Genomic DNA, 16294 nt, shown 5'->3' on the forward strand with positions numbered 1-16294 from the left:
AACACAAGCCTGCTATTGTTCTGGACTTTATTTCATGTGCTTGTACAAAAAACAACTGGGCCGTTGAGATATCTGACCCTGTGAGACGAGGCTGTTCCATTTGTGAACTTGCTCCTGCAGGTGATTGTGACTGGTCTTGTTTCATAAAAACGCAGTTGGCCTGGAAAATTTAACACCGAGTCCTAAAGGGTGAGTCACACAAATCCTGCTGAATCATCATTTAAAAAAAAAAAAAAAAAAAAATCAGCTCCTTATCATCAACACTCCTTACCTCTCCCATAGAAGAATTTGTGGTAGTAGTATGCTCCAAGGTCAATGTGCTCAATGATGTAGCGTTTGACCTTCTCCCTGTGGATTGGCTGGTTTTCTCGTGGCACCTCCAGTACAGAAACTCCTGCGTTGGTGCAGTGGGAACTTAGAGATGATTCAAAAGAGCAGCTCTCTGACAAACCGCTGTAGTTGGCACTGTTGGCTCTGGAGAGGGAGATCTTCCTCTCGCTCTCACCACCAATCTCGTTGCGAAAGTGTGGACAGCTCAGCACTAAGCTGTTGCTCTTCCCGTCCCCCTCATCTGCATCCAGGTTCTCCTTTGGGTTCAAGTCCTCTCTGCTGCCCAGTGGAGACTCAAACATGGGAGGATTTCCACTGTTACATCCTGCTGCACTGCCATCAGCGCCTGCTCCAGGACCAGCGCCAGCTCCTCCTCCAGACACTCCACCAGCTCCAGCTCCTGCTGAGGCAGCTGAGGCCCCGGTAGTAGTGTTTTTCCTCTGGCTCAGGTTAGCTCTGTTTGCTACTGCCTCGCTGATGTTAAAAAGCACGCTCTGCACATCATAATGTGCAAAGCATTTTTGGAAGCTTAGCGGTCGCCGGTCGTCCTCTATGGAGAGCCGCAGAGCGTCACTTTCACTCTTTATGGGCCGAAGTTTCCTAAACAGCGATGTTTCCGATGACTCCGATTTAAGACGTCTCATGAAGGACTTCTCCCGTTCCCGGCTGTAGAGGAGAGAGCTGTCAATGTAGTCGTAGCCTGGAATGTGGACTATCTCACCCCTTGCAATTTGTGCTGCTGTCTGCAAGCTGGGGGAGAGGGAGGCATCACAGCGCAGCAACTCGGGAAAACCCAGAGGTGGTATACTGCGGTGGTCCAGAGTGTCCACTCGGTAGCCCTTAAGCATGGTAAAGAAGCCATCCCCACTCAGGCCCTGACGGTCAATGGAGGATGTGCTGCCGTACTCACGGTGCAGTGAGGCTCCTGTGTTTGGGTTGACGGCGTTCTGGTCCATTACATCCTCTGAGTCAATGTCACTTATTGTGACATCGCTGTTGCTGCGTTGACGGATAGGGTGGAGACCCTTCAGCGGAGAGTGGCTTAGAAAGTCACTCAGTGTGTATTTGTCAGTGTAGTCCACCTCTAGACAGACTGCTTCACCTTGGTCTAGTATTTCCACAGTGTGTTCCTGTTGGCCGTTCTGAAACACAGGTATAACACTCTGATAGTTAGGCGAAGGCCGTCCGTCCCATCCATCTTTCCTTGGAGGCCATTCTGTGACCCTGGCCCTGACACCCATTTTAGGCATTGCAGGAGTACCATTTGTTTTGCCTGCACCATCAGGTTTCCCCTGCATGCTGGAGGCTGGAGGTCCCATGCTATCACTCAAGGCTTTGAGCTTCCTGCTGAACAGCTCCTCTGACTGCATGATTCTGGAGTATTCTTCTGGGCCTCCCACAATTCCCACAAAGTTTGATTTGTTATCTGTCACGGGGCCCAAAATACTCATATCCTGCTGGCAGATTCCTTGAAGAGCAGACTTCCTGGACCCTCCATCATGTGACTTGCTCACTGGCGAGCGGGGGAGCAGCCTTTTTTGTGAGTCAATGAAGCAGCCGTCATAACTCACAGAGGGCGGGTGGCATGACAATCGGCACACAGCATTTGGATGTCAAGGACAAGTGTCTGAGGAGCGCCGTGGCACAGCAGAGCGGAGTCTTCTCTCACAGCGTGTCGCCAATGCACAACGACAGCTGGAGGCGGTAGATCTATGGCACAGAAACACAGAAGAAAGAGGAAATATTTAGCACACTGCAAATGGGTTAAAAGGCTGCGAAAAGACATTTTCATTTAAAACAAGTGTTGTATTCCTCAACAGGACTCCAAAATATGGCACAATCAGCTAAGCACAGAAGAAAAACTGCTGACCTAAATTGTCTGTACCCAGTTATCTTTGTAATAAACTCTCACCATGGGTTACACTGGGATCTGTCAGCTTTGGAACTATGTAGAGCTTATCACAGAATACGAGTAATTAGCGTCTTTGGGAGTAGAGTGCGCCATTATAGGTTTATAACTAGATAGATGTTTATCATTGATGGGGCTTCTAGCCTATGTCTAACAGATGGCGGTGGAGCAAATTACAGCAACGAGAGGCAGATGTTGAACTAAATGTTCGCATGTACCGATATCTGATCCAACGGCTTGCAGCGTCATCAAGCTGGCAAATTATACAGGAGGGATAGTTGGAGGACTGATGCATATTCAACACCAATTCCACTTTGCCTTTTTTATCTGATCTGCTTGGGTGGAAAATTAACAAGGACTTGATGAGGTAAATTGGCTATGACAAATTAAAAAAAAGATACAAAATCCACTGAAGACTACTGCACCACCATCAGGACTTCAGAAGGTAAAGTTTGTCTGTGTTAATTCTGTTAGGTAAGCGGGGGGGGAAACAAGAAAAAAGGCTCACGTCAGACTCAGCAGTCTCAACATTCAAGGACAGAAGAGGAGAGTGAAGCCAGCGGGTATTTCAACTGTTAAAAATACACAAAACACATGGTTTCCGCTTAATCTGTAAATAATAATATTGCAGCACATCAACCTTTTAAAAACAGGCCACAGGCTGGGACAAAGTCATAAAGATATTAATGAAAACTGCAGTGTATACCGATGCTGAAAGCTAAACTCAGAGAGGAAACAGAAGCGAGTTTCTCTCATCGATCTCATCCCATGCTATAAGGTGTGTTGCAGAGCCACAGGGGGATAAGTGACCGAGGTGTTATACCGGATTCATCTCTTCACTGACACGGAGGTCTGCTTGGCAGATCACGCCGCACTATGCTGCAGTAGAGACTGCAAGTTTTTCTGCATTGACCTAAATGCTTTTTTCTTGTTCTTCGGGGCCAGCGCTGTGCCTCATTTCTTCTGGTACTGCAATCATGTGAAAACCCCCTGAGTTATGAAGTAAACCCTTGCCATCACAGAGAACATAGACCAAAGCCCTAGCATTCGCTTCAGTGAAGACGGGAAGCTGTTAAAGCTTCTTTCTTTGAAAGGTTTCACTGTGAACATGATAGATGGTATATCGGCCCGAGGTCCCGGTTTTTGTCTCAACTCCATCCACTGGCCTTTAATACGATAGCTTCAGCTTCCAGACAACTGTTTACATTTCTCTGTCATTTACTGCTAAGGAGGGGCATAAACTATTTTAGGAAGAAAATGTGGGCCACATCAAGATTAGCTGCAGGCCAGACTAGACCAAATCCACTTGGGACGAGTTGGAAACATTTTAATAATAAAGTATTCACTTCTGCCTGGGCCGAATACAGGTTAATGCATGCATGCCCCAAATGTGTAGGAACAGATCGGTAGTGACGACTTCTCAGTTACACCAACAGCCAAACTATGCGCAGTCCTCCTCCTCGCACTGGGGGGGCTCAGGTTGCTATGAAAACAGTTTTATTAACAGGAGCAGGAAAACGCAGGCAGTGTCACTATATTTAACAAGGGGCTTAAAGAGGACAGCAAGAAATTGTGTTGCGTCATGCATAATGGAGTGAAGAGAACTGCTGTGGGAAATACGTTTGTCCGTTACAAATGGCAAATAATGAATAATGAAATGTGTCTGAATGCAGTGTAGTGAGCAATAACAAAGCCACTTATTTTTATCAAAGACTGTAGACTTGTGTGGGAAATGTACAAAACTGTTCTAGTTCAAGCTGTACAGCAGTCCAACGCTACATCTATATTCTTATTTTATGTGAAATTTGTACTTCTATAGAATCCTGCAGGAATGGTGTATTTTATTCTTGTAGGCCCAAAAGGAAGTTTGCATCACCCGGGTTCCTTTGACAAACAGCCAATGGGATTTTTTAAATAAGCTTTTCTGGATTACTGCAGAAAATAAGCCCTGTGGGAAACAAAAGTTTGTGATACTTACATTTTGTTCAGCAACATAATCTCCATGAATTAATGCAACTTTTATGATTTTTTTTTTTTTTTGAAACATAAATGCAATTGCCTAAAGTAAAATGCTAATACTATTTCATAAATGAACTGCACCCCAGTTCAATGACTTCATCTTCCCCATCACTGAGCTTCCAAAGCTGTTGAACGTCTCAGACAATTTCTGCAGTCTTGGTAGCAAACAAACACCATCTCTGAGAGACGTAAAACGCTTCAAAATTCACAAGTGGGCCATTTATGTTGCAGAACAAAGTGTGAGATTGTTAAAGGCATGTGTTAACCATTTACCTTTATTCAGGCATCTAAATAAATACCTGTTCAAAAAGCATAATTTGCCTTCTACTGCAAAACAGTAACTCATTTCTGAGGTTCGAGTCATTCCTCTCTATTCCGATTGCGTTATTACGCTTCCTTGGGCACTCACCACCACCATCTGTTATGCATATGAGTACTATATTTCCCTTTCACTGATATTTTTTCTTGCTTAGCATCCTTTGCTTGCATACTCCAATATTCTCCTGGAAATGAATAATGAAATATGTGTCTGACTGCAGCGCAGTGAACAATAACTGAGCTGGGAAATGGTATGCATTTTGTGTACCGCTGTTACTGCTGTTCATAGTCAGACTCCACACGTTCATGGCACTCTGTTAGTGTACTGCGTGTTAGCATGTATCTTGGATGCAGCCTAAATGTGAAGATCCGGTGCATTCTGTTTAAATGCTAACTTTGTCCCTGAAGTCTTTGTGAAATTTAATCCAATACTTAGAGAAATCCACTGCTTTACATCACTAAACATCCATTATCTCAAGACAACGTGGGAGATAAGAATACAAAGTAGCTGTTCCCATGTTTTCTATTCTTGCAGCCGGACAGCTATTTCAGATTTTTCTGGTCAACCAAAATTAATACCACGCCTCCTTCCAAGGCACGACAGGGAGCAGAAGCAGCTAAAAGAGTCTGCTGACCGACAACCAAATGTGAACTGTTGACTGAACGCTGTCTTTTCACACTCACAATTAGAGCAAGCGACAGCAAAATGTGCCACCTGCACAAACAGCTTTATCAGTGGTGACACTCCAATAGAGGCTTTTACGGATGACTGAGGACAGGAGGAACAAAGAAACTGACATACTGTAATGTCAGTGCATGACAACAAAACAGCATGACTGACTTCTCACTGCAGTCTGAAAGAGAGAATCTGAAACAGATAGAAATCCTGTCAACACAGACAGACCAAAGAACAATCAAAGCTTGACGTTTATTAGTGCCGTGTGAAGCGCCGCGTCTTCACTTGAACATATAAAAGTGTTGCGGCGGTAAAAATTACAGTGCAACATCAATACAAATATAACCTCACTTTTAAACACTTTTTTTCCCCCCTTAATTTATCCCGAGTTTTGCTTCCAGTCTCTTGAAACAGGAGATTAGCATGTTTGTGTTCATGAAGTCCAGCCTCTCCTTGTTTGTGTTGCTGCTTGGGGGTCGAGACAGGGTGAGCTGCCCTGGACAGGATAACCCAGTGAACATGGTGGTCTGTGTTTCTCTTTACTTTCTTCTATTAGCCAATTTTCCTGTGACAGTGATTAATGACCTGCACCATGTGTCGACCCCCACCTTCCTCCACCAATAGAGAGTGCCACAGGCTACTTGGTCAGCAGATTCTGTGCTTCTGTGTGACCTGTAGGCGGGTGTTTTCTGTCCTTTCTTTTGTTTTTGTCTAGAAGTGAAGCAGCAGATGGAGGGTGAGAGGTCTGGTTTTGCTAAGTGGAGTAATGCATTGCCATTATGGGTGTTTAAAACAAAAGGCCTGGTGAGCAGGAGGAAGGAACGAAGAAGGCAAGATGGGAGAGAGGCCTAATTACAGTAATGAACTCATTTTCTGTCTGATGTTGGATAGTCTGTCTTTCATCTTGGTTCATCCAGAGAGGAGTGGCCCAGCGGTTCTGACAGGTCTTAAAATAATCCTCTGACATTGTGGCCTGATTAAAGACCCACCAGATATTAATACGCTGTCAGAAAAGTGAACATGTTCTGTCCACCACTCTGAGATTAATACTCTTCTTTCACTAATAGGCCATTTCACCCGAGTCACTGACTTCTGCAGTCACTTGTACAGAACTGCCACTGCAATCATGGAGAGGAAGGCTCTCTGAGCAAAAGCCTGAAGCGTGCTTTTGTTGGGTTTTGGTTGCAACTCTGCAAATGTTTATAGTTATGAATTCATCTAATGGAGTAGTAAGGGCACACTGAGTGAAACCCTGAGCTACTTGAGCTAGTAATGAGAAAACTCAAATTGTGCAAATGGTATTTATGGAAATGAAGTCATAGTGCCAGGATGTTGGTTAAAACACCACTTTGATGCCAGTTGCAAACATTTTTTTGTGCGCAACATTATTAAGACTAATCCACTCAGCTCTGGCAGCACTTCAGGAAATTGGGAACATAGTGTGCGCTCGAAAAAGCAGGCCCATGTCATCAGCCCTTTAAAAATATTCTTGAGAGGAATGCCGCATCTTTGCACGCCCGATCTGTTGGCGTCAGGGCTCGTTTAAGGTAGCAATTGATTCCTGAGTAGCTAAACACGCCACATAATAGCATGTTGTTAGGCCTGAAGTTATTTTTCAAAATATCATGCGCTGCTTAGCCTCCAGTTGCTCATCTTGCACAGGTTGAGTAAATTGAGTGTTGCAATTGCTGAAAGTCACAAAGAAGCCACAATCACTTCAGCAAAAATATCAAGATTTGCATATGTTTGGAAATCAAAGGAAACATTGTGCTCCAAGTTTCTGCCAGAAAAGACATTTGGCATGATATGCAGCAACATTTTCAAATGAGATAATAACCTTCGAACCATGGTTTTGCTTACTCGAATTTTCACACTCCCATAAAATGTGGAATCCTCCCGTGTCCAGCCTATTGCACCTCAGGTCAAAGTCAGACATGTTTACTTAGCCCTGACCAACCTGCTTGGCCACTCTTGAGCCCCGGGGTGAGCACAGGCCTGTAATTATGGGCAATTATCTTTAATAAAGCCTAGTGTAATTGAGCCACATTAATGTTCCTCTGTTCTCCGCAATCAGGAAGTTGTAGCTGGCCTCGTCCCCAAGATGCCTTGAACTCGGGAGCTGAGGCCAAGCTGTGATGCATTGATCCTCTTCTCCTGCAGCCAAAATAGGGTGCAATGTAGTCTAGAGGCCATGATTACATCAATTTTCCACCTCATGGACTTCATCATAAAGCGGGTGAAGCAGTGTTGCGATGTGAATTAAATTTACAAGTCTTCTCACTGAATTTAAAACCCTTGTTATTCCAGTTCATTGTTACCTGCTTTCTGCTGCTTTATACCAAGAGGCTGCAGCCAGACAGACACTTGGATGTGTCACACTGTGTTCATCATTAACGAGGAGGAAGGGGGAAAAAAATCCAAGAGGAAAGCAAACAAACCTGAAGGGACGTTTCACATGCTTCGCTGCCCTCCATTTGATTCCTCAATAATCTTAAAATAAAAACAATAAAATTGCACTCCCTATCACTCCACACTCAAATGCGATCAAATCAGCTTTGCACACTGTGTTGGCATTTTTCCCTCCGAGGAGTTGATTTAAAACAATGTGGGAGCTCTGATTTCAATCCTCTATTGTCAGCAGCCGCTTGGAATCTTGTGCTGAGAATGGGAGGGGTGCATCTGCTGGTTTTGTCCAGGACAGATATTAAATTCATCACACTTGCAGTAAGGGGGGGGTGTCTGCAACGAGACACGGGCATCTCCAATCTGATGAAGAGGGGGGGGGGGGGGGGGGGGGGGGCTTGCTTTCCTGCTTCACTGGAGCGATTCTTCACCTTAACTGGGTTGTTACAAAAGGAGAATGAGAGGTTAAGCAGAGAAGTGAAAATGGTGGAGCAGGAAGAAAAAAAAATAGAATGGGAGTTTTGCCAAAACTTAGCTCAAAGAGATCCGTGCAATTAAAACCACAGAACCAATTAATTGGGCAATGTTATCCTTGAGAGTTCATTACTGGGGCCTGGGAAACCAGGCATGGCATCTTCCCCAAGGCCCTCCATAACCAAAAAGGACACTTGTAAAGATGTGTTAACACTGTGTGTGTGTGTGTGTGTACTGCTGCTCACGCTGACTAAGACTATGAAAGTATGGACCAAAGAACACAAAATGCACTATTCAACTTCTTCCTCTTTCATCTGCTGCTCCCACAGTTCAACCTCACAACAGGGAAGAATCTCCCACCAGCTGACACTCAAATTAGCACTGATGCTAAACCCCTGCCATTAATGACCGAAGCCACTCCTTCCTGTACACAGCGATAACTCAGTATATCTGAGCTGGTACGAACCCAATCATCAAACTCCACCTTCTCTTATTGTGCTTAGACCACCTACTGAACACCACGATGGGCCAATATTGCCTGCAGGGAGTAATGCTGAGATTTTAATGGCCAGTGTGAATGGAGGGTCACACCCTCAGCGGGAGGTAGGGAAACCAGTAAAATGCATTCCAGCCAGCTGCCTTATCTTGCCTAATGTGTGGAAACGACAGACTACATCCAGCCTTGTTATGCTTTAAAATATTCACATGGTTGGGAATTTTTTTAAAAACCGCAGATAAATATTTATTTAGGTTAAGTAGAGTTACGTAAGAAGTAAGCTACGGAATTAAAAATATAACTTCAGCAGTGAGCAATGTGACAGTGTCATCCATCAGCGAGGATATAGGGATGCGACTGTCACTTACCAAACAGACGGTCAAATTCATCCTCCATTTACCCAATAATTCCCCTCTATGCTTTCCATCTCATAAGCCACTGTCACTCAGAGCTCCGATATACCTAAAATCAAATTTGGCATGTCTTCAAAAGGCTCTGGGTGTCACTGGGGGTCTGCAGAATTTGTCAAGTCACAGAGAATGAAGGCCAGAAAACCTGATGCTTATGTTACACACACACACACACTCCAGCACACACTCGAGCTGCGCAGATACAGATGATTTAGAAGTGGTTGTGGTTCTGCATTACAACAACAGTAACCAGATGAGGAGAGGGTATGTTTGCTCCCTTAACCAAACAAAGAGACAGAATGGGGAGATTACACTTTTCTAACAACAAATCAACAGGGGAGGGGGTGCTGAATGCCAGTTTCCCCTTGAATGATGTGCCAAAATGAGTGAGCCTATTCATTAAAAAGCATCCTCTGTTTAGCATGTTATAGATGGTAATTTGCAACACCTAAAAGGTAATACTTCAACAATGCAAATAAGTAAACTTGATGTAATTTATTTCCTTATATGAAATAGAATCAGTTTAGGGTTTTCTGGTTTTCATTCGGTCCATGATTCATTCTTAATTGCAGGTCAGCCCAGTGTGGAAATACACAATAGGGTGCATGGCCCACAAAGTACATGCACAACAAAGACCACATCTAAAGAACACACAGCGGACATAGTTAACTAGCTAGAAATGCTGTGGACAAGATTTTGCAAACATTTCCGTAAGTTCTGACTTGTGGCAATCAAAGCCAAATGCAGGGCGGTTTATTTGCTGCAAACCTGTCCCATCGACTGTGAGAACATTTGTCTGTGAGTACAGCATCAACACCAACGTTCTTTATTACTAATCTGCCATCTCATTTCTCTTTGATAGTCTCCATATGTGCACTGCGTACAACCTCCAACACTGTAAAAGCTGAAAAGAATCTCAGACAAAAAGCTGCAAAGCCATTTTGACATCTATCAGCTTATATTAAGAACTTCAGTCAAAGGGCCATTGTGAGCTTGTCAAATTTAACTTCACTGTTCATATCTACTCAAGTGCTTGAAGGAACAGCACTTGTGTTATTAATTTAAAAACACATCATGTGTCTTATTGCAGAGTTGGATTTCAACTCATAACCTTTTGCTTGAACAGCCACTGTATCTGTGTGAAGATACATCTAAAGAGTACTGCATCACTTTACCCATTTGGTCCCTGTGAAGAAATGCTGCACTTAGATTTGTGTTCATTTGAGTTACTTTCCTGTTACATATTCAGGCATGGCGAAAAACCAGCCCTGAGAGCACTTTATAGAAAAACTGTGGTGACATCGGCAATATTTCCTTTAGTGCGCAATTATGTCAGCTAGACACTGACATATGGGTAGGTTTTTTTTTTTTTTTTTTTTAATTTCTTGAGTCATTTCACCAAATTCCTGCCAAGACTGGTAGCTTCTGGCAGACTTGGCACACAGTGTCACTACTCCCAAGCTTTGGGAACTAACAGTGGCCTTAGTTACTATGGAAAATGTACAACCTGCCATTCCAGATTTTCTCAACATTTTCAGCTGATTGTGACAGTGTTTTCAAACACAGAAGTTACTTGGACAGGACAACTACATCAACGATGTCCAAGTGCTACCCGCTTTGGCAACTGACTTTTTTTTTTTTTTTAATCTGTCTGGCAAAAATTACAAAATCCATGAATTAATTTTCTGATTGACAATCTGCGCACCTTTCCATGATCTTGTCCCACATTTGGACGCATTGGAAGTTAAAGAGCAGAAGAGAACTGCCAGCAGCACCAGTCCAACCCTGTGGAGCTGAACTCACTTGGAAATTCAAACTTTTTTGCTAAGTTTTTAAATTAAAAATTTTTATTTTAAAAAGCTTGACATTTACCATTTTGGGTTACCTCAGCTTTTAAATAAATGTTAAAATAATTTTAACTTGGCCTATTAAAGGAAAATAACACACACACACACACACACACACACACACACACACACACACACAAACACACACACACACACACACACACACAAATGACTATTTACAGTGAAAATCATCTAAAGAAATGAGGGCATCATGTCACCACCACTGAAAATTCTGACACAATCCAATGTGCCTGGCACGGCCCACAATTACACAACCACACAAACACATGTGGTGACCTCATGAGAGTGTGATGATTGGCATGACAGATTAAAAGACATAAAACGTTACAAAAGAGTGGAGTCTGAGTTCATATGGGTGTGTGCTTGTGCAGAGAGGCTCTGAGGCGAAGCAGCTTCCGCAGGAGCATGAGAGACAATTAGAGGCTTTTTTTTTTTTTTTTTTTTTTACATTTCAGCGCACCCAGACCCGAGCTGAACCAACAGCAGATGAACAAGTAGAAGAGATAAAAAAGGAGGTCAGACAGCACAGAGTAAACATATACCCTCACCAACTCATCCTTCCCCCAGCCTGACAATGCACTGTGGGAAATGCCCACATGTACTAATGCCCAGTCAGTGCCGCAGGTGCAAAGATTGTAGGAGCAAAGCAGCTATTGAAAAAACACCACAGCATCTGCAGGAAGGTAACCTCTGGCATAAGTGCAGCTTCAAAAGAAGTCTCTTTATGCGCCGTCTGCATTTTGATCTATATAAAAACTCAAGTAAAAAATCCTTTCACCTGTTTCCCTTCTGGACCAAGTGGACTAGATGGGAATCCTTTCAAAAAAAAAAAAAAAAAAAAGCTGCTTCATACCAGAATAAGACTTTTATGCTTCTGTAGCAGCCTAAAAATTGAGCAGCTTTGCACAGACATAAGACAGAAAACTGTTGGAATACAAGTGGCAGTAGAGATATTTTCCGAGCTGGGCTGAATCTGATAATCTGCCTCTGTGGCTACAGCACTAAACCCGAGGTGACGGCCCTCCAGCAGTCATCTAGCCACACCTCATCTGTCAACAGCTACGCTCTCACACCACGTACAATTAAACAAAAGATAGCTGTTTGCTTTGCCGTGGACTTTGCGGTTTGGACCGGTGGTTATTTGTAGCCTCAGTCTTATCAGGGAGGCAGCTTACATCAACATAAACATGCAGTCCGTTTTCCTACACCAGCCTGCCCTGGAGTCTGTGCTGGCTGTAGCTCCATCTGGAATGGCTGCAAAAAGTAATAAGTCTTCTCTAAGCAGCCAGCAAAAAAGTATGGGCTATAGGAGCCCCCTCCTCATGAATAGAGCCATAAAAGGTCTTGATAGCGACAAATTCTGCCTTCTCTCTTTCTCTTGGTTAACGGCAAAACACCTGCAACTTACTTAAAAAATAAAAATATAATCTTTGTTCTTTGCTTTGTGGCGGCTGTAGCTCCATCTGGAATGCGCTGGCTTTCAGCTGAGCCTGAGGCACAGGGGTCAACCACGATGTGACTCCGTTTCACTCGGTTCAGGGAAGAGTGAGTATTTACCTTACAGAAACTGCAAAATGGTGAATTCTTCTCATTTCCTGCACACTTTTAAAATCTCGTAATATCTACCACATGCTCCGCTATAGACAAAGAAAAAGGTTCTGCCAGAGCAAAGTGGTTTGAATAATTGTGACTGTGTCGAGTGAACTTTGGCTAACGTGTAAACACAAAGGTAAAACAATTACAGTCGAAATATAGCGAGTGTTAACGCTTTGGAATTACCAGCATTTGACTCTTAAAATGCAGCCTGATCTTCATCTAAGTCACAATTACAGACAAATTTAACTACCCTAATGATACACAAGCCTTTGTACGTTTAATGTCAGCAAACTGAGTAATCACTCTGCAAAAAGTAACAAGTCTTCTCTAAGGTGACAGCAAAAAGCCCGTCCCCATGAACAGAGACATTAAAAGTCTTGCTAGTGACAAATTCTGCTTTCTCTCGGTTAACAGCAAAACATCTGCAACATACTTAAAAAAAAAAAAAAATCGTTATTCAGGAGCCCACTATATCAGAAAAAAGTTCAAAAACTTGAATTGACAACATGAGTGCACGTGGATTTCTTTCATCTAAACATCCTTCAAAGTCACTGACTGTATTATAAAGTTATAAACTGCTTTAAATGGATGTATGTTAAGGGCCTCTAAACCAGTCTCTCAGTGTTTTAGTATGCTATAGGCTCATTAAACATCCAAACACATCTTCTTAAAGCACTTTAAAAGCTCTGGTTGCAGCTAAGCTGACAGTTCGCCCCTCAGGTAATTTGTCATATTTCTAGTGCAAACATAAAATACACCATATGAATTTGCTGCACTGCTTTAAATTCCGCTGCCAAGTAATGCATTACGGATGACAGCCATTGATAAAATTACCGCTGCAGCACCAGAATGATGACCTTTACATGCCAAGATTAACATAATTACTAACAGCAATCCATCAGGGGAAGGCTTAATCACATCACAGTTCCAATGGTTCTAAATAATCATATTGACGAGGTGTGGAGATGAGCCATGCGTCAAAGTTATGCTCTGAAAAGAGTCCCTGTTCTTTGGTTGGACTGAAGCTCACATAGAAAGAGCACAATAATCACGGTGCTGGCTGTAAGCAGTACAGGAGAGGCAAGCCTCCTCTTGGTTCTGCTTGAAAATGGGAGTCTCCTACCCCTGTGCTCTGCCAGCTGGCTGTCTGCCCAGCGCCTGCCAGGCAGCACACTGCCATTGTCCTTTAGTTGTTTCAGGGTGATCTGAGAATTAAAATAGACAGGACAACAGATTCTCCCTGTGCATTCACACGGAAACATAGAGCAAGAACTGCAGTAAAGTGACAGCAAGTGCACGATGCGGCAATTAAAAGACTACAGCAATGTTGCAAACTTGGCAATTGATAAAAAACACAGAGTTCCCCAGTCTCTCCTCCATTATAATATTAATGAATACTGATTAATATGACTAATGGAACGCATTATTATTAGAAACTAGCAGCGCGATCACAAAGCACTTATTTAAAGGTCATTCAAAACATTAACAACAGCATCAGAGTCACACTCATAACACCCAATGCAAAGTTTTAGATGTCACTTCCTGAATCCATTAGGTCTCAAAGTCTGAAGCTCCTGAATGTTCCCAACAGAAGGAGACCATGTTTGTTCCTGGCTGCTCCAGTGGAGCCCCACGAACAGAGAGCACTGCGCTGTGGCCCTTCTCCAGAAGGGACCATCTGTCCCCCAAACTGGGCCCAGCCACACTGGCCCTCTGCAATGGGCGACAGAAAGGGACTTGCAGGGTTGATGTGGCCCAGCAGGCCTCCAGAATAAACCACCACCTATTTCCATCAGCACCCCCCCCCCCCCCCCCCCCCCCCCCCGCCACCTCCCAGCAGCCTGCTGCTTTCCCAGCTACCACCATACCAATGGCAGGCTGTCGGAAGAGTGCACTCTCTCGGGGAGAAAAATGGTGAGACGAGAACCCTCGATTTGCAAAAGGAAAGCTATTAACAGAGTTGCAAGGACTTCAGATAGAAAGCTCTGAGAAGATCCGTGCTTCTGCTGCTCCGCTGAGGTCAGTCAGAGTCCACGCTGTCACATCATCACCGGGAACCAGGACAGTAAAAGAGGGAAGTAGGTGTTTGACGGTGTTAAGACTGAGAATCAACACACTGACACAAACACATCCACACACATCAGCTGGGCAGCAGCATTTATGTATTCTGATAGCAGGGCGACCTCAGCACGTGTCACCGCCACAGACCATCTCTCCCTCCTTGTACTCACTTCAGCAGTTTTCATTTCCTTTTCAAAGTTTCTTTCTCACCCTCAGCCTGGTGCTGCTGACAGAATTTTGTTGTAAGCGAGATAATTTGGACTTCAGGGCAGCAGCTGCAATCTCGACTGCTGACACAAAACCATGTTTAGTCAATCAGGGGATGTGAAGGGAAGATAGGGAGGACAGGAGCAAGCAGAGATGTACAGATGAATCACTCATTTATTCACCTCACAAGAACTGTCTGTTCCCCACTGCCAGAAACACACATTCTCTCTCTGATACACACCACCAGAAAGGCCTCACTCCACTTTTATAAAGCTTAGGCTGCACATAAATGTGGCTCAAACAAAAGTTAATGTTAACTAATGTGCATTATTTAGCCTTTACACTTTTTTCCTATGAGGCCATTAAATGACAAAAGCAACAGTAGATATCAATAGTTGCCATGCTTACCTGATTAATAGAGTCCTTTTTCATCAGAGCCATAAATTCTAAGAGCAGAGTCCTGTGAGCTACTGTGGTAATGAGCTCACTGTGGAGATGCTATCCAAGTGCATTAAATCCATCAGCCACTTGTTGAGCACAAGCCACCCAAAAGCACACAAAGAAAAGAGAAACCCACCACGCTCCACGGCAGAAAGCCTCAAAAATAAACAGCAGCACCACACCTCTCCCTTCTCCTTTACTAACAACGAGCTTGGGAAGAAAAATGGAGAAAAGTATAAGAAAAAGAAGGAAAGAGTAAAATCAGGACAAGTCTGGCAGCTATTGGGGAGTCAATTTAGTGAAATGCATACAGCTGCCCCTTTAATGCACACAGCCCTCCCCCTGTGACAAAGCCACCAACAGCTGAATGAGGCTGCAACATTAGCATATGTAAGGGAAAGTAGGTGGTTGTGCTGGCTGGCAGTGGGGGTGGGTGGGTGTAGAGGGTTGTTGAGTGTTGGTGTAGGTGGTTGGGGGCAGGGGGCAGGGGGCAGACCGTGACATTCAGAGCTTCTCTGGCTGACAGGAAGGACAAGAAAGGGGAAGGGGGGGTAGGTCATTGTTCCCAGGAAAAGATCCCCAGATCGAGCCTGTGACCTTCCAAGTTCCTCGTGATAACTGGCATTTGGAGTGATGGGAGATGGAGGAATCCGCTTATCCATTCTATCTTATGAACTACAGCCTGGTACAAAGGTCTGTCTGACAGACAGAGCCACCTTAAACACACTGAGATAAGGGGAGAATTGCCAGTTTTTTCCCCCAAATATGATAATCCCTCTATCCACATGCCACATACTAAACACTGCATACTTTTACCTTCAGCAGAGGCTGCCACACCAGACAGGAGTGGAGGAAGGGAGGGGTGATGGTCCTCAGAGCAAGAAAGGAAGAGAAATGTATGAAAACAGCACTCTGCAGGACACCTCACTGGTGATCTGAAGCAAACAGCTGTGCTTTTAAGGGTATACACACACACACACAGACACACACACACACACACACACACACACACACACACAGACACACACACACACACACACACAGAGGTAGAACCAAGAAAGACTGACTTAAGTGCCGCTTCACATC

General features: G+C 43.9%; 1 protein-coding gene across 5 annotated transcripts in view; it reads right to left on the reverse strand.

The window, feature by feature from the left end:
* Nucleotides 1-16294, reverse strand: part of LOC115793263 (signal-induced proliferation-associated 1-like protein 2) — an 82579-nt gene that overhangs the window by 48812 nt on the left and 17473 nt on the right. For all 5 annotated transcript variants that reach the window (XM_030748157.1, XM_030748155.1, XM_030748156.1 and 2 more), the window contains exon 2: nt 272-2040. In XM_030748157.1, coding sequence (XP_030604017.1) covers nt 272-1781 — 1510 coding nt within the window. In that variant the 5' untranslated portion in view covers nt 1782-2040. The remainder of the gene's footprint in view (nt 1-271; nt 2041-16294) is intronic.

Source organism: Archocentrus centrarchus, chromosome 15 (assembly GCF_007364275.1).
Source record: "Archocentrus centrarchus isolate MPI-CPG fArcCen1 chromosome 15, fArcCen1, whole genome shotgun sequence".
NCBI lineage: Eukaryota > Metazoa > Chordata > Actinopteri > Cichliformes > Cichlidae > Archocentrus > Archocentrus centrarchus.